The sequence below is a fragment of the Mastacembelus armatus genome, chromosome 1 (assembly GCF_900324485.2).
Source record: "Mastacembelus armatus chromosome 1, fMasArm1.2, whole genome shotgun sequence".
In the NCBI taxonomy this organism is placed as follows: Eukaryota; Metazoa; Chordata; class Actinopteri; order Synbranchiformes; family Mastacembelidae; genus Mastacembelus; species Mastacembelus armatus.
Window position 1 is genome coordinate 4384762 of NC_046633.1, and position 20320 is coordinate 4405081.

General features: G+C 40.2%; 1 protein-coding gene across 1 annotated transcript in view; it reads right to left on the reverse strand.

Moving 5' to 3' along the window:
• LOC113128200 (protein sidekick-1) overlaps window positions 1-20320 on the reverse strand; it is a 204195-nt gene that overhangs the window by 74598 nt on the left and 109277 nt on the right. The window contains exon 8 of the mRNA XM_026303327.1: window positions 520-622. Within this exon, the coding sequence (XP_026159112.1) occupies window positions 520-622 (103 nt within the window). The remainder of the gene's footprint in view (window positions 1-519; window positions 623-20320) is intronic.

Sequence of the window (20320 nt, forward strand, 5' to 3'; positions counted from 1 at the left end):
ACAGTTATGCTTTTTATGACTGATGTTCTGTTGTTTCAAATGAACTATTCAAGAACTTGGCTTCACTATTAGTGAATTCAGTGTGTGACATAGAAACAAAATATTACAAATGCTAGAGAGGTTGTATATACTGTAGCTATTAAGACTAACTTTGCTTGTTCTCCCATATGACAGAGGGGGGTTAGACTGTGTGTATGTGAGGGATGAAGTAAAAGTGACTACAAGTGAATTTCTGGCAACTCTTGACCTGAAATAGAATTTGCTGTTGCTCTGAAAAACATCTATTGAGTCAGACTAGAGTGCACCCCCTGTATCATTATGTGTGTGTGCAAACAGTAAATGGCATGAACCGGTGTGAATTTGTGGGTGTGTTTAGCCCCTATGCTGATGTCTGATGGGACTCTGATCTAACGTTCTGCGTAAGTTAACTTGGTACCCGTGTGTGTGTGTGTGTGTGTGTGTGTGTGTGTGTGTGTGTGTGTGTGTGTGTGTGTGTCAGTACTCATAAAAGAAACTTACCTGGAGTTTGCGATGCACTCCAGTGTAGCTTGACTCCCTGACACCACTGTTGTGTCTTTGGGTACAATCACAATTGCTGGAACCACAAGCTCAGACTCAGGATCTGCAACAGAGAGAAAAGTGGTAATTCAGCTCATGAATCACACTTGTGCCCATACAGCAGCACAATCTGAAGCTTCACAATAGTCCCTCTCACACACACACACACACTATATATTGTTTATACATGCAGAATGTCTAATCTCTAATACACAACACTTTTTTTAAACACACACAGCTGTACACACTATTACAGTGTTCATTAGGCACATTGCACTGGGCACTTTAATTATTCAACCTGATTTCAACCTTCAGTTGGTGATCAACAAATATTAAAAAAAAGGCTGTTGAATGACATCAGGTCAGTTTTCCAAAGATCCAGCATAAACTGTAGTGAGCTTGTTTTTATATATTTGGAGTAGGTTTTACATGTTGTGGTTAAAAAGTCTTGACTGAAACTGTGCTGCAATGGAGGAAAAAAAAAAACGATAGCGCTATGCTGCAAAACATACAAACCAAATTGCCTGCGACTTCCAGCAACATCTTTTTTCCTTTAAGGTAGAATGGATTAAGTAACATATCTTTTTCTCTTCTGTCAACGTTTTGAGGCTACTGCTGTCTCGCATAAATAAAACTACTGGAATTGGAGAGAAAACCAGTCAGATCTTTGCTCATGTTCAGTGTGAGCAGCCATATTGTAACTAGTCAATCAAACTGTACAATACTACAGTATAAGGCTGTCTGGTCATGCAAGTCCAACACAAATGTTAACACAATGTACAAGGTTAATTAAACTGCACAGGGTCAGTGAAATTTCCCGCAGGTTAAACCTAAAACGTTTTTAATGCAATCATCAAAATAGATGGATAGATTAACCAGTTGAATATAATTCATCACTATTTGCTCAAATCAACACTTCAGTAAATGAAGTGATGATTATGTTGCAGTGATTGACTGACAGATTGCATATTGAGTCTCAGTGAAACAAAAGAGTTTGACTAAAACTTGATTCTTTCCAGTACTTCAAAAGTGCTATTGTCTCTTTTTCCATAAATATTTTCAAACGCAGAAACACACCACAATTCTCTCATATAAACAATATCATTCTACAGTGGTGTGACTATGTGAAGAAAGATTTATGGCCTTAAAGATGTGTAGGAGAGTATAGTGGTGTATGTGCAAAATTATGACTGTGCGTGTGAGTATGATTTATGGCTTGAATGGCCTCTCATAAGAAAAGGACACAAGGATTGTTATCAGTTTGAAATGTGTAACATCTGCTCAGCAAAAGAGAATAAAAACAGCAGGACAGGCCGATGGAAAATGTTTATCAGTGTTTATGTTTGAAGTCTACATATTATTGTTATGGCTATGTGTGTGCATGTGTATGAAGATCATTGGGCCTCCCATATAACTGATGAATATACAGATTTCCAATAAGGGAGGAGTAGCGAGTACAAATGAACAGGCCAGCTCTGATAGGGGTTGGTGGGGGTGTCGGGAGAGGGGTGGGTGGTGCGAAGCAGCTTTGATCTTTCCTTTGAAGAGAAGGAGAAAAGGTGGTAATTGACTCTCTGCTCTTTATTCCTCCTTCTCATTTTCTCCTTTTCTTTTTTTTAATCGCAGAGAAAGCGCCGAAAAGTCATATCCCACTGTCACAGGGAATAAGACACAGGGGTACAGGAAGACAACCAAAAGACAGCCAAATGATAGCACGCACGCACGCACGCACGCACACACACACACACACACACGCGCGCGCGCGCGCACACGCACACACACACACACACAGACACTCACACACGCGCACCCTTGACTTGTCTTAACACAGGAACTCGATGCTCTAATGCTCTAATGCAGGGTAGAGGTTGAGTCATTAATGTGGAAGATAAGTGAAGCTACAAAAGAAGAGATGGAAAGTGGAGTTTTCTATCATTCACTTTTTCACACACACACACACACACACACACACACACACACACAGAGTATATATATATATATATAGGGAATATATATACATACACGTTTACACACACACACGCATATATATAATATATATATATGTGTAAACACGTGTCTTTAATTTCATTGCACAGAGAGCAGCATCTTGTATGATGTGTTCTCATCTGACATTCAGAGAAGTAAAGACAGGTAGCAGGGGTGGGCAGGGGGGACAAGCAAAGGCAGAAGTAGAGAGAGCAAGAGTTGAGTGTCCATTAGCTATCCACTGAGGGAAGCAGAGTTCAGACAGAGACTAGTAGCCATCAGTGCAGCCTTAATAGCAGCAGTGTCTGCAGATAATGAGCAGGAGGATGTGAACCTAACCTGTTAACTTGGGCCGAAGGGAGGGGAGCAGAGACAAATCAGGACAGCAGGAACACTGGTATGACAAGGGAGAACACAGCAAAAAGAAAGGGCTCAGAGGAGGCAGGCAGAGTAGATACGTAGATGGGAAAAGTGATCAGGGAACTGTGCAGATGGTCTTTTTCTTCCTGGAGTGACAGACATGATGGTAGAAGTAGAGGGGAAAGTAAAATGCCATATGGTTGTGTGATCTGTGCTTTTCTTTTCTCTTTGTCAGCGTGTCTAACATCCTCTTTCTCTGGGGAAATCTATCATTTCATCTTGTCTGTATCGCTCATTCCCTGCTGCCTATCTTCCCTCCCTTTAATCCCTATCATCCTCTTATCGCCTCCTTTTTGTTGTTTAAACAGGGATTATTAAATTAATCTTCCTCAACTTAAACAAGGAGAAATATTCGGACTGGTACTCAGTGTTGGTGTGTGTGTGTGTATGTGTGTGTGTGTGCGTGTGTGTGTATGCAAGCTGTGGCTGCTAAAAGGCTCCCTGTTAAGATTTTACAAAGAGAGTCCAGAAGTTTAATCTAACTCTATTGGATTCCTCATTTAGCAAATGAGAAACACCATGTGGCAGAGAGAGGGAGAGTAGGAGTGATAGAAGGAAGGAGGGCAGAAAAATTTGCAGGGGGGTTGTAGAATAACAAAGCAATACCAGTACAACAACTTGGGGCTGAAAAGATTCATTAAAGAAAGAATAATGACAAAGAAGACGAGCTGTTAAACCGGTAAATAAAAACTGATAATAGGGAGGAAAAAGCACTAATTCTGTGAGTTTACGTGTGTGTGTGTGCATGTGGATGTTGGCATGGTTTTGCACCTAAGAAGCAGTGACGCATTGCATTGTTACAATGCTTTCGTCAGTGCAATCTTTGCTAATTGACAGCAAAGTGCTGCTGAGGTGACACAGCTGTGTGAGTGTGGGAGTGTGTGCTTGTCGTTCAGCTGGAAGCAGAAAAATCCCAAATTAAATCAAGGATAGGAACGATAAAAAAAAAAAAAAAAAAAAAAAAAAAAAACGGGGCTAGTAAAAGGATTGGTGCAGCTTTAGGGCAGGAAAGAGATAGAGATGATAAATCGACAGTGAGAGAGATAGATGGAGAGACACAGGGAGAGAGAGAGCGTGAGAGAGATGAAAGTCTATTCCAGCCACAGATTAGAACGTAATCCGTCTTTGAATGGATTCTCTCAGATTACAGCTTGTTCTCCTATTAAATCTGCCAGTCACTCCACACTCCCTATAATGTCAGTGAATCAACTGTGTGTGTGTGTGTGTGTGTGTGTGTGTGTGCGATCACTCTATGACTGGAGATATGTGTGTTTTAAGCCTTTCAGACAAATCTCTGCAGAGACCTAGAGAGCAGAGGGACTGCCTGAGTGGTGAACACACACACGCTCACACACACACACACACACACACACACACACACACAGACACACAAATGCACAATGGAGGTGACTGGTGTTAGCTGACTGTGTATTAATAGAGTTGTCAGATATATGGCTGCAGGGTTCACAGCCAACTAACACATATCACACTGAGAGCAATATACATAACAGAGAGACAAAGAGTTTGAGAGAAAGAAAAGATAGTGGGATTTTGAAAGAGAATGAAAAAAGGAAACAAAGATGGAAAAGAAGGGCCTTAGAAATAAGAGGTTAAAGAAAATGGAGAGTCCTTTTTAAATATTTGAAAGTGTTTTTTGGAGAGTATACAAAAAAAAATTGGAGCGGGAAAAGGTGATCATTTGCTGATCTCTCATGGGAATACTGCATGTGTGTGAGTGGGGTGAATGTTTGTGAGTGTCAGTGCACTCATTAATGCTGCATGCTGACAGCTAAGTGTCATCGTCTGACTACACTTGCCTCATAATGCCAATATAGAACCACAAGCCATGGCATGCCACACACACACACACACACACACACACACACACACACACACACACACACACACACACACACACACACACACACACACAAAGCCACACCACACCAAGTGTACAAGATCCAAACCCCAAGGGGAGACAGACACAGAAAATGGGAAGCAGTGAGAGGACCGAGAAAGATGCCTGACTTTAAATATTCATCTCTTCCTTCAGCTGCCAAACCTTCTATCTATCTCTGTCATCACTCCATATAAGTGATGGAAGGAGGAGATGGAGAGATGGCACAGTAAAAGGAGAAAAAGAAGAAGACAGGAAATGTAGCTGTAATGGAGAGAGAACAGGAGTTAAGCTCTCTCAAATATTATTTGATTAATTCTGAGCATTATATTAGTTTTTTGCTTGACAAACTCCAAAATGACATAATGAGGTAACATTTCATCACCACTAAACTGAATAAAGGCTGGCTGCAATTGCTTCATGCCTGCAAACTTTTTTGGTACAGTGTGGAAAAGTAAGTTAAATCCTTTACCCCTTTAATGAACTCTTACTGAAAATATTAAGGCACCTACACATTTGCACAGACTTAGTACTCTATACGGAAGAAAGACAATCTTTCAATTTTGCACCAATGCAATTATAACAGTAAGTACCCATGAAGGGCCCTGAGCACTCCGTCTATGACTCAGCAGAGGTAAACACTTCTATAGCAGCTTGGGCCCAGTGTGAAGAGGCTGCTTGAACGCCGTGCTGAGGGGGACAGTGTCTCAGCTAAGTTCAGCTAACAGACACACACAGTCAGACGATGCTGTTGAATAATGAGCTAAAATGTCTAATGCAGCAGTCAAACTGGCCTGTGAGTTAGTTCAGGCAGTTAACTTGAGTCTGTTACCTCATTCACCTGGTATACTCTTCTCCCTGTGTGTGTGTGTATATATATATATATATATATCCAATGCAACCTTTTCATTATGGGGGTGTCCTTTAGCCCTCAGTGCTCTGCTCATTCTCTGCATACCTGAAAGCTTTGCTGACACTTGCTGCCACTGCTGCTCATCTCAAAAGCCCCACCTACACCTCTGTATCCACCTGAAGGCTCTGAGTCAACAGTCCCCTAGGTAGGAATGTATTATTGAAACTACTACTGTGCTGAACTTTGTGTTTCCTTGTGGAGCGTGATGACGCACATTTCAACGCTGGCTTAATAATCACTTTCACACAATTCACACGTGGATTAAATAATACAAAGGCTCACGCTTCGTCTGATCTAGTCCTTTTCAGTGTTACTGTAATTTACAGGAACAACTTCAAAACAGGGATCTACAGTGACTTCAGAGTCTGTTTGAGCTCTTGCTTCTCATTTGCTTCTCATTGCTATACTGATGCTGTGAGCTAGTTATAGAGAAATGACACATAACCAAAGTTTTCCTTTTCAAACTTGCACTTCTGAATATAGAGTATGTTCTGTACCTGCCAAAACTCTAAGTAGATTATTTCAGATACATTTTAGATTAATTTGGTTCACAGACGATACACGACAAAGCGAGTAGCAAAATGAACCAGATATTCTATGCTGAATTGATCAGAGAAAATAGTCAGAGTAAGCCTACACTTTTGATAATTTTGCCACACTGCAAAAGAAGCAGATACTAAGGCTTAAAGAATCAATTTTGACTTTCATGTCTTAAAAATGACCAGAGTGGAAGAAACACATCAAAATCTGAACCAATCTGAATGAAATAAGAAGAGAGAGATTCAGTCTGTATGGTGAAAAAAAAAACTACTTGACGTGCCAGGCCCTTTACCAAACAAAAATATATAAGATATGTTACTTCTTAAAAGTATATGTGAACCACATTGTAAAACATTAGTCTATTTTACTATACTGCCCTAAGATGCAGACCTAGAGCAGGGAAAGGTCAGAGGTGGCTGAGCTGTAGAATTTTCTTAGCAGCCATTAGGCCTGAAACTGAAACTGAAACCACACTAGTGGAACATCTTTTACAGTACGTATCCACCACTAGTTCCAATGTGACCTTCAGCAAACAATTTAGCTGTGCAACCCTTAGATTTGACCTTGTGGTAGGAGCAAAGGGTCACAGCAATATTTGCCTCTCTTTAGACAGATGGAGAGAAATGGGTTCTTTACCTGTCGACCCACGGTTCTTCTTGCCAACTGTCCATCAGCCAGAGACAATGAGATGAAAAGAAATGGGATGAAAAAAGAAGATAGGAAGTGGGAGAAAGGGGAAAACAGAAGAGATATAATTTAGATTTGTAGTGTTTCCTTGGAGTGCAGCAAAAAGACACATTTAGCAAGCACACATAAAGAGAAGCAAAATAAAATACAGGCTTTCACAAATCAGCAGCTCTGAGTCATCTCAGAGTGGAGGAGACAAACAGGAAAAGGAGGCACCTTCTCTGAGAAGAAGAAAAAAACAAATACAGAGAGAAGGCATGAGACAGAAATGGATGAGGGGGAGGAAGACATAGAGAGAAAGAGAGAATGCCATGTTATCATGGAATACAGAGGAAGACAACCTGTTTGCAGCCCATCCATCACCTGCCAGCTACCAAATTTTGTCTCTCTCATACACTCTTTTCTTCCCTCCCCAGCTTTCTCCCAGTCTTTGTCATAAGTTTGCGGGTAGCAAGACTGTAGGCTGTAAGAAAATGATGGCATTGACATTCTACTGGCAGAAATTCTACATTCACTCTTCATCTATCAATACACTACACCTTCACGTTCCTATTGAACTATTCACTCACCACTTTAATGCAGGGTGTGTGTCGGTGTTTTCGATCTGAGAGAGAGTGTGTGTCAGGGCCTTAATTTAGATTCTGACGTATCACATCAGCATCAGTGCAAAGTTCGTTCAGGCTGTGTGACAGGCGCACAAGCTCGCTCTGTATGGGACAAGAGTGAGCATGCCGACTTACAAGGAAGAAAAACAAAAGCAGCTATAAACACGGAAAAAAAAGCTAAAGGAGGAGAGAGGTAAACAGAAGAATAAACAGTTCAGTTGTGTTTATTGTTTCTGTTTAAAATAAAGAATCTCTTTTGGACTATGGCTGGGTGTAAACCTCATAACTGTTGGTAAATGTATTCATAGCATCAAAACACAAAATACTGAAAGTTGGCAACGAACATCTGGACAGATTCATAGTCTTGATTGCTCTTCGATCTGATGTTGATTTTTAATTTGCCAGTTTTAGACAGTATTAAAGTTCTTTGTGTTCAGACAAGCAGCTGCACAAAATGTTACATTCAGAAGTATTTTAATATTTAGCTTCTACTTACTGATAGAAATAAGATGGACAAAATATTAGGAAGACCTCAGGTAAAAGCAAATGACGAAGAAGTAATTGTTGGAAACAAAACAGGCACACAGGCGTACGAGAAAATAATATATACTGTGTGTGTGTGTGTGTATGAGTGTTTTGTTTCGATTGTTTGGTACTGAATCTCAGGTCACATTGGTAATAGTATTGGGCAAAACAAATGCACAAACCTATTGCAAACATGCATAAACAGCTTGTTTAACTAGAGCATGTGCTGTTAAGCAGCAGTATTGGGAAGTCTATTATTTTAGAGAGTCTGAAAGGGAGTTAGCTCACACACACAAATGCAAACAGACACATTAACAGAAACATGCAGGCATTGGTCTGGGGGGCATATAATTCTCTGTGTGTCTATTCAAATGCTGTGTCATACTGAGTCATCTTCAGTTTCAAAAAAAACAATGGGGACATCGGGGGACAACAAAGGGAGTGCAAGCGAGTGTGTGTGTGGTCACAACACAAAGCATCTGATGTTCATAGAGCTGCATCCACTAAACACATTTTCCAGCAACTTCCACTACCCTCAATGGTTTTCCCAATCCTTTGAAATGCCCTGGATCATTTCTCTTCATCAATGTGTTTACTGATGCACATTTTACAGCAGATAACAGATAACACAGTGACACTTTCCTGGTTTAACTCCTGGCCCAGTATGCAACAAAACATACACAAACAAATATAGGTCCTGTGCAATATCACTGGAAAGTTAAAATGAGTCACAAATGTACCATCTTACAATAACCCTAATATTTTAAGATGAAATATAGAGGGTGTATGAAATAACCTGTGAACAGCACAGCCTTCTCAATCCCTAAACCCTTACTTTACTTGATACCAACACAAATGATAATTGACTTAATGTTAACATTACATCTACATCTACAGCACTTAGTATAAAATGATCTTACCTCTTCATAAACAATTGAGTGCTGTCTGCATTTTCATACTTTGTTTCATGCTTTTTGCTTTGCATATAAGTCTCAGTTTTAATTCATTTCCATCATTAGGTTTTATTCACTTTTAGTCTTTTTTGTTATAGTTTTTGTTTACAGAATAAAACTGGTTTGTATTAATGTGATGTATTTAAGCTGATGTGAAAATATTAGTGTGTGCCTAAGTGTACCTCAACCTTGAATATGATTTGTATTCATGAATTCACTATTGTGTATTCAGTTGCCTAAAGGACCTACAAACAAGCAGGTCATCCTGTCCTTTTTGTGCTTGTTACTGTGTGTGTGTGTTTTTAGAGTATTGGGTGTCCATGCATGTGTATGACAGCAAATAAGTAGAGTACTTATGTATTGTGTGTGCTGTTCATTACAACAATCGTGTGTGCTGCACCTGTCCTTTTGTAAGTGTAGAGGTGGTTGTTGATATGTGTGTCATGTCTCACTTTGTTATTTCCCAACTGACCACCGATGCAGGTGTTGACCCTTCAGTCCCCAGCTGTGGGTCACCTATTTGCTGCAGCCCCTCCACAACCTCCATGACTCAACCCTTGTCACCCCACTCGACACACAAACTCCCCCGCCAGGCCTTCCTTCCTTCCCTCCATCTACATACAAGCAGACAACCCTCGCCCTTGGTGACAATCTGTTCTCCTGCTCAGCCTCGTTTCGTTCTCCCCATCCACCCACACTGGCATCCACTGCCACATTTCCCTAAGCGAAAGGATGATTTTATTGCAACACGTTTCCCATGTTTGGCTATTTTCTTTCTCTCTCTTGGATGTTTTAAACCCAGAGTTCAACCTCAAAACCCTTACCATTCCAATTTACCCTGTCAATCTCACTCTCTCTTCTCTCTGTTCCTGCATCTCACTCTAACACACACACACACACACATGCATGCACACACACAAAAACACACATTTATTTGAAATTCATATCAATGGACATACAAATGAAATACTCCAATTTCTAATCCTGACACATTCACAGAGAAAAACACAAGGACTTGTGGAGCCATTTACACACACACACGCACACAGACACGCAGACCTACACACACACACACACACACACACACACACACATATGTGTCGAGTCAAATAATAAGCTGGCTGGAGTGTTGACCTCAGACCTCGGAAAAATTCCAGACGGACCCAGATGATAAAATTTTGTAGTTTGTATGCTTCCCCTCCTTACACCCAGTCTCACTTCTCTGAGCAGAACAGAGGAGCATTATAATTTATACACAGCATATAAACAGTAACAGTCAGCGGGTCTACATAATAAATTTTGGTTTTCATACAACCTGACACTCTTCCTCCCTCTATCTGAGCAAAATCCAGTCAATTGCTCAGATTCTTCTTACTTCAGTGAATGTGGACTCTGGGAAAGCTCTGGGAAGGTTACATCTTCCTGCTGTCTGCCTGTCTGTACCAAACACTAGCACCAGTTGACCTTTCCAATTTAGTATGTCAATCATGCACACACACACACACACACACACACACACACACACACACACACACACACACACACACGCACACACACCTGGTATACACATCCCAGTCTCCCCACACACACAGGTAAAAGTTGGTGTCAATCATCCTTGCATGGAATCCCAAATGTCACCAGGTTTTGACATGCTCTCTTTGCTCACTGTCTGAAAGAAAAGAGGTTAGCTTATCCCAACCCTGCTCCTCAGGTTTTCATTTCTCCCTCTTCATTTTCTTATTTCATTTGTAAGCTCCTCTCTTCTCATCCCATCTCTTCAGACTTTAGGTTTATTTGTGCCCAAACAGATGCCTGCACTCAAACAGGCACTTGAGATAAAAACCTGCCAATCCCTTGTTAAACATTACCTCTTATCACCTCAAGAGTCAAACAAAGAGCACAGAAATGAGACGATGAATAAAAATGGGCCATTAAAAGTGATAAATAAACATTCAGCCTCAAAACAAAACAGGAGTTCAACATAAATGAAACAAAACCAAAACAGGATAGTCCCATATAATGAAAATGGGATATCGATGGAGACGTTCAAATCATACTGTGAGCGTAATGATGGTATTAAAAAAATATATCATTTCCAATTCAAAAGAACACTGGTGCTTCTACAAGGAGAAACTTGAGAACATTAAAGGACAAGTGAGGGATGAAAGCCAGGTCTTAGACAGGGGACAGTTGAAATCAAATGGTAAGACTTGAAAAACAGTAATGGTGTGCAGCTATGTGTTTTCTCCAGACCAAAAGAGACAAGAAGAGGAGATGGCTCATTACTAAATCAGGTTGTCCCCTCTCCACCCTCGCTTTTTTATCTTCTTCATCCAGCATGCTGCAGGGCAATCCCCTATCTCACACTCCTCCTTCTCTGTCACACCTTCTTTGTCTTTATCTCTTTACTGCTCTCCTATCACTTCTCCCTGTCTCACCAATTGGAAGAACAGTGTCTAAGAGACCCTCAGCATAAGCAAACAAGGCTCATGTATAAGAGAACACTGAATTTTAAGTACCTCCTTTAGAAACAAGTGGTATTCCAGCTGCATGTTCACTGCTCCCTGCGTAGCTTCTGCTTTTGACACAGTCCATTCATTTACGATACGCCAGCGAGTAAAGGAACAAGGCCTGGAGGAATGTGACAGATCAGTGGAGGGTAACGTGTCCTGGCATTTCCTTGGGCACTTCCTTGAAGGGTAAGACACTCACTCACAAATTCACAGTCTTTGGAGCAGAATAAAAATATGAACACTGTACTAAGAATTTAGGGATCCCCTTAAGGAAACTCCCTTGAGGAAAACCACTATACCATACTGTACCAAGACACTGTCAGTTAGGTTATTTGTATTATAGTTTTGCTGTTAAAGTGCCTTTCATTTGATTTTAGGTTGTCCCAGATCAATTGTAAGTAAAATCCTTGGTTGTCAGTTGAAATCAGTGCAACTACATCACACTGAGACACATCCCGTGGTGACTGATTTAGTGCTTTGGCGACCAAAGACAGCTTGCATCAAAACAGTTTCAATTTAGGACCATAATCTCAATGTGACTATGACCCCCCATGACAAAACAACAAATCAAAATTCTCCATGAAATGACACTGGCCCAGTAAGTGATGCTGGTAAAAAAAACCTACAAATCTACCTCTAACTCACTGTTTTCCTTGGCTACAATCAGCTTCACAAAATGCCAATACTAAGGGCAAATGTTTTCATACATTTCAAAGCATGTTGATGACATGTCAGTGCATATATTTGCTGTTCGTCTGTTTACTGTAGTGCTACAATTCACCAGGCATTTATCTCTCCCACTGGCATGCCTCAAAATTGATATTCTGCAGTCTAACAGAGATTGTAACCATGTCATTATTAGACCAATCTTGCACAGTTTGACATGCAATAAACTTCTGAGATTGTTGTAATCGCACAGTCGACACGTCTTCACTCTGAGTAACTGTAAATAAGCAGGGAACAGACTTCGGTTCACTTTAGTGATCACGCATGCAGGCCGGTGGATTCAAGTACGGTGTGTAGCAGCACAATCAATAACATTAGACAGAAGCACCAAGACACAGTCACGTCAGCAAACACAATACAGACTGCTCAATAGTTACATACAGACTGACAATGGAGTAATAAATGGCTAAGCAGTCAAGGAGGAGACTGCAGTGGGAAAAAAAAACTTGATTTGACCCAGCAGTGATTTATAGCGCCTTCTAGAGGGTGACAACAGGATGATTAAGACTCAACTCACACACATACAGAAACAGATATTATTACCAACATACACACATATTAAATGACTGGGTGCATGCAGAGGACAACAAACTGGATGACTGACTAAATCCGGACACAACACAAATTCTCTGCTGGGCCTCATGATTTTATACTGCAAACCACGTGGAAAGGAGAAAGGAATGGAGTAAGGGTTATAAACCAGTGATTAGTTTATACAATGCCAGAAAATTGTGCAACTTGTCCATCAACATTTCCCAGACCCCAAGGTGACCGCTTGAAATTACTTGTTTTGTCAGAGCAACAATCCAAAGCCCCAAACTAGTCAGTTTACAATTACAATATAAAATCAAAAACAAAACAGACAAATATTCATATTTGAGAAGCTAATCTGCTCATACCAATTAAATGCCTAAATACTGAAAACAGAAACAGCTCAGTAGATTATTCAACTATTCAAAGTATCTTGTAGTATCTCACCTTCACATATTTTTGGGTTTTCTGGTATCTCATTCTGGCATACCTCTTGTGAAAATACACTAATTGCATGAAAACAAAGCCATATTGAGTTGTGCTACGTGTTGGCCACTTGCTGCAATACAGAAAAACAGACTTCCAATCACGCTGACTGACTCAGTGTCTGCATATATAAATGCATATGTTTGTGTGCCCATATCTTTATGTCTGTGTATATATGTATAGCTATCGCTCACAGGTGCAACAGCAGCCAGGGTCTGTCTGAGTAATGGCCTAATTGATTAAGTGGTTCAGAGATTGATTGGTCAGGCCTGGCTATAACCGAGTCATTAGAACAGTGATAGATCAGTGGGATCTGGCTGCAGCTGTTCCGCCTTGCTCCGGACAGCACGGCCTGGTAATGGACATCATCTGTCTGTCTGTGTGGATCACAATATGTCCACAAGCACACACACTGGTGGCTGTGTGTGCGTAGTAGATGTGAACACACATCTCCTCTTTTCTTCAATCACTCCAAACAACCAGACAGGGAAGGAGGGAGTGGCGGGGAGGTAAGTAGAGATGAGAAGGAAGGAGGAGAAGGGCGGAAACTATTTCTGGATTAAAAGCCCTGTTGATCTATTCCTGTTTTCAGCATCCCCTCTCAATCTTCAACTTTTACACTCTGCCTCCCTTTCTTCCTTCATATCCATCTCTATCGTCCTCAAAGCTTTCCCAATTTCGCACTTGCTCACTGCTCGCCTCCTTTTTCTTTGACTTTCTCTGCTACCCAATCCCTCTTTGTCCTCATCTTTTCTCTGCCGCATCTCCCTTCTCTCTGTTTTTATCTCTTCTTCTTTCACTAATTCTTAGCAAGCACTTTGTTTGACCTTAAACCCTGATAAAAAACATTGCCTAACATACACACTGATAGTGCAGGGGACAAGAGGACAAACACAAACACACCCGCATATGTATAGCTGTGTGTGTGAATTAGTAAATGTGTGTAAAATGTGGCTGTATTTTAGAGAGGCGTTAACAAATATATTGAGCACATTAAAAAGCACCAACCACACATTCTGTCAGACCATAGTGTTAGTTCAACACACACAAGCTAATAAGCCAATACAGTTCGATGTGCATGAGTGTTTGCATACATTAATATGTGTGTTTATTGTTGTGAGAATACAAAACATCACTGGGTCTATACTGGGTCTCAATATGTCCAAGTCACAGAACCTGATAGTTCATTCTTAACCTTAATTATCCTTAATTTACAAAACATCTACAGGTCCATGATAACTGAGCAAAATCTATTTGCTGATGAAAAAAAAGCTCTGGTGTTGTCAGCTGTTGTTTCCATGGTCAAGATTAAGGTGCCAAGTTCAATCAATATACTGTAAGTAAAGCCAATACTTAACTTTGTTACATACACACATTGCCAGAGCAGTGCAATTCAATATCAATTATCTAGACATAAAACTCAACGCACCTGGAATCTGGTTATTGCAAGAGATATATCTTAAAATTGTCTTTTCCGGGCCTTAAGGGATGCCCTACAGACATTTTTATGATCTTATTTGTGCGTTCTACCTTTAAAACTCCAGGAAGTCCAGTTGAAGGAGTAAATTTATGTGTCAAAAGCTCACAAACAGGATTTTACAGCTCTGAGAAGTTATACTGGTGGCAACTGTTTTATCTTTGGTTGTGGCTATCTCAGTAGCAAACAGTAGAAATACTCAGTTCACGTATAAAGTAATCCATCAGGAAGGCGTGCTTACATGTTATTGGCCAATACAGCATCGTGCTGTATGATGCCGTGTTGCAGATCTGACTTTTTTCTCTGCCATTTGCTGATCGGCTCGATACTGTATCATGTACGGAGTCCCAGCTGCATAATGTCAAATAAAGAGCATTTATCTGCCTGAACCTGTTCTAAGGCATGACCCATAAAGTCTGGACTCAGCCACATCGCTACAAAACAGATATTTCCCTTTGAGTTGTTTGCTTTATATTACTGCGTTAGAGCAAATAAGTAATAGAATACTGTAATGGTGTCACTGTTGTAATGTGTTACTCCCCACACTGTTGCTCAAGGACACGTGGACATGAGACAACACCGTAGCTGTGTTTGACTTTCTCTACCTCCTGAACCACAGTCACAAAAGAATAAACACTTTCTCAACTGGATTTCTATTATGAGAGAAAACATGTATTCATACTGCTCACACACACACACACACACACACACACACACACACACACACACACACAGAACATGTTGGAATGTAAGAAACCAATGACACAATCACCTCTCACTCTGTCGCCTTCACGCTGTCATTAAACATATTCCCCTTCCTCAGCACCTCATCATCTCTCCTATTTACCCATCCTTTATCTTTTTTCTATTCCTTCATTGCTGTCGCTCCTTTGCTGCTCCATAATTCACCAGCTCCATTTCCCCCCTCAATCTCTCTTTTTCTCTTCTACTTCTATTGCTTCAAAATTAACATCTGCTGACTGGCCTGCTACTCCACTGGCTTATTACACCCAGCAGGAAACACTGACACACAGAGACAATCAGTGTGTTCACAAGCACAATATTTCATTTATGTTTTCTATCCTCTGAAAGCGGTTTATGAAAACGCTTTGCTGATACAAGTTGGCATAAGAACAGCGCATCCTGTTGTGTTTCTCAGTTTGGAGTTGTGCAGCCTTGCATATTTTGGTACTGAGTGTCAAAATAAAGCACCACTACTGAACACAGTGGGAAAATTGTACAGCGTCTGTCTCCGTGTGCACTGTGTCCAACATGAGGCCTTAGCTGCAATAAAGCTCCTATTCAGAATAGTAATGTTCATGCACATTCATTGAGTGACACACACACACACACAGTCTTGGGTTGCAGGGTGTATAGCGAGGTGGTGATGAGGACAGCTGCGTGACTGACAGGATCATTAAAACCACAAGCACCATGCTACTTATCTGCACACACCCCATTCAGCAGCCCATGTGTGTTTCGTGCACGCTTGTGCATTTCCTCTCCTTAAGGGAGCTAAGACGCTATCCCTACCCAGTATTTATCAGGAGATGCGCATTAGTCAGCCTCGGTACATCAACTACACTTCCGCCTACATTCTCCATAAAAACAACGCATTGCTCCATCCTCCTGCGTCTTCTAGGAGATAGTGCTGCACTTCTCAACCAAACAAACATATCGGCAGAGAAACCTGATCCATCTGCTTCATTCTCTTTTTGTTGTGAGACTTACTGATGCACACAGTAAGTCATCAACGCATCAATGCAGCCATGAACATATTCATAATATAAAACGTAGATTGTCTCGTCTCCAATAAAAGCAGAGGCTGATGCTGTTAGCACACTTCTCATTTTTAGATTTTATATATACACATCAACATTTATTTGTGAGTTAACTACCAAATGGACTGCTGGCTGCTACCAGACCCTTAAAAAGTTAGTGAGGATGGCATCTTTTTAGTGTTCAAAAAGACCAATAAAGTGATGGTCTGTTGCTTATTTAACAACCTCGTGTAAACTAACTGCATGTCATAATCCAGCCTGGTACACATGCATAAGACATCTAACGCTGACGGAGACTGGAAATGCTTGTCCCTTGTTGTTTTTTAAAATCACATCAATATCCTAATCACTTTGATTGGAATATCTGAAGGTTTAGTACTGGACATCAACTCATCTTAACAACCTATACATTTATAACACTATGAGTGTTGTCATAGCTGATATCATCAGCTTTAATTATCCGATGAGACTCACCAGATGTTTGTCTTTATTGCCAGAAGTGAACAACAGTATAGCATTCACCAGATGAAGTTCTCTGAAGTTGACTTGAAGCAAAATACTGTCTTAAGTATTTGTGAGTGGCACAGTTAAATCCTGCTGAAATGAAATAAAGATGTGATCACCCCATTTTGATCCATTTAAATACAAAGGCTATATAAATACGATTTTATTTCTAATTATCCGATAGCAAACTAATAATTTATAGCATTCACGGTGCAGTTTATAAAATATTATTCCCTCAGATGGAAAAGTGATCCCCTGAAAAACTACTACAGTGCCCTGAATACTTTGAAGACAAAAATATTGGCAGAAACCTGTATCAGATTGAAACTTAGAGACTTTCACTCTCAACTCGTTCTCTCTTTCTTTCCAGTCCTGCTCTCCAGCCTCTTTACCTCCACAGCCTCTGCTTGTTCATTGATTCTTAGAAACTTGTTACAACCACTGCCTGTGACTTTTGGTCTGTTTCTTTCCCACTGGAGACTGCTCTCACTACCTGCCTTTTTCTTGTCTTCTTTCAGTCTATTGACTATTTTATTTGTTAATGGAAGAGGATTTGAAGACAGTTTGAGTGGGTGTATGTCTGGAAAATGCTCTGTCAAAATCATATACACGGGCATCGGTCTTAATCTATTTCATCACGCTGTAAAACAATGCTCGCAGTTAAATCTATAACTAGGTGGAACAAGTAGAGCATATACACAGAGAGACACACAGATCACTTGTCATACTTACACAGCCCATGAGTCAGTTTCCTGCCTGTCCTTCCATCACTCCATCTCTCTGTTCACTGGGGTTTTAATTATAGAACCACAGAGGAGCCTCATTACACAGAGAGAGAAAGAGAAAAGGGACCGTGGGAGATAGAGGAAACAGGCAGAAAGAGACTAGGATCAACACTGAGGAGTCTGAACCCTTTGCAACTCAAATATTGAATATAATAATTCCAGACACCAGCAGTTGGAGCAGGAATTAATCAAAGCACAGATTCATTAGGCAGGATGCTTTATAAAAATGTATCAAACGTGCATGTTCCACATCTGTAGCCTTCAAATTAGCAGGCTTTTATTACAAAGGGAGATCATTGTAATCCTAATGTGTCTTCACATAAGGTTAGATCTTTCAAATTAACCTAGCAGGCAGCAGGCACAAGGTTATAGTGATTCTGTTAAGTGTTCTGATAAGGATGATTATCTACATAACAAGCCTTTGAACAACTTGAATACAGGCTTCTCTCCTTCAAAAGGCCTGACTTGGGCTGAAGCAGAGATTCTTCACATAAAACAAAGAATTACATTATTACAGATTTACACATCAATAACTAATACATAATTGAAATATATAGAAATATATATATATATATATATATAGAATATATATATTTAACTACATAGTCTATAATCCACAATCTATGTTATCTATAGTATAAAAACAACAAAACAAGACAACCGACGGTTGAAACTTGATACTACATGAAAAAATACGTGAAGAAAATATGCTTTATGATGTTACTTGAAACACCACACATGTACATAAAGGAGAGTGACTGATTGATATTAAGGACTCAATGCACTTTTGACTGCAAAAGGCTCCTGTCCTTATTGAACCACAGTAAGAAAAGTGAAGCTTTCCTGCAAGTTAATCCATCTACCCTTGCGATATTTCAGAGCAATCACAGATGGTTGCAAAATGAGGGCTGCTATGAAAAAATGTGGAGTTATTTGACAAAAAAGTCTGCACACACGGCAGTGTCTGAAGCACAACTGGTGTTTTCTTTTCGTCTCCAAACTCTGTTTTCAAAAGAAACTGTTTAAAATCTGTTTTCCGTAGCAAGGACTGTGTCTGGTTTCCTTAAATGAAAAAGATGCACAAACAACAGGAGTCAGTGCTGGTTGAATCCTGCTTGTTGCTTCCCCTAAAACTGTGTTAGTGCTATGGCCATAACACCACATGACACCTGGGTTACATTTAAACAATGCTGCCTTTGGTGCTCAGTTACAAACGCATCAACATGCTTTACTTAATTCTTGATAAGGTAATAACATTATATAGCAAAATAGATTCAATTCTCTTACTTGCATCCACCATTCCCACATTTGCATCTTTACAAATCAATCCCAAAGTCCATCAGTATTTCTCAAAAACACAGATTGCTTGGTGAAAAAGTCAAATGTCTTGTGCTGATCAACCATCAGCCCAAAGCCCAAAGATTCAGAATGATGTAACACAGAGATAAGTTGCAAATCCACCACATCTGAGAAACTAGAACAAGTGAATTATTTTGGTCAATATATAGCATGATTAATCATTGTTCAAAATACTAACTATGGGTCCAAAAATAACAAAACTGGTATGCATACCCAAATCTATTTGATTGCTCCTTTAACTCAGTTCTCAGTTTTTAAGATCAACTCAAGTATATTAGTTGGACAGGCACTTTGGCTGCTTCCAGTGTGTAACAGCCAATAAACAGCAAAACAACAAGTTTATTTTTGTTCTTTTTGAACTGATTACAGCTGCACACATTCAGCATAATGTCTTTTATTATTAGTTCTGAAAATGTCATTACCCTGATTAATACCACTTTTTAAAACTATCTTTCCCAAAATCAAGTTCTCATGTGCTATTATGATCTGAGAACTGCTGTAGTTCAAAACACACCAGAAAGAACAGAAGTCTAACGTGTAGGATATATGTGAAATCTTTCAGCCATTTAGAATATTTGCAGCTGCTGCCAAACATTGTCATAGAGCCTGCCGGTAATTAATTAAGAGCAGTCATTTGAGAGGGAGAGGGAGTAAAAAGATTTAGTGTCACCGTTCAGTGCGTACACCTGTGTTTGCATCAGGGGATGGTGTTGCAACACTTGCTTCCAATTTAGCATTTGTTTTGTTGTTAGGGGTCACCAGCCTAAAAAATTTGAGAGAGCATCCGTGTATCTGTGCTCTTCCCTCTGGTTTGGCTAAAATCTCCTGGGACATATTCCCTAACCAACAGTAGAAGCTGCAGACTGTCGATTCATGTAGATCAGAGCAGATCATTATGTTGTCATGCTGGTAAAAGGTTTCTATGGTGTTCCTTGAAGCCTACCAAGGCATGATGCAACAAAATGCAAATCATCTTGAGCTCATGATGAGAGCTACAGCTCTGGAAACAACCTGGCGGCTCACAGGAATACAGGGCATTCTCTGATCCTACGTTTAAGCTTTTAAATGAGAGCT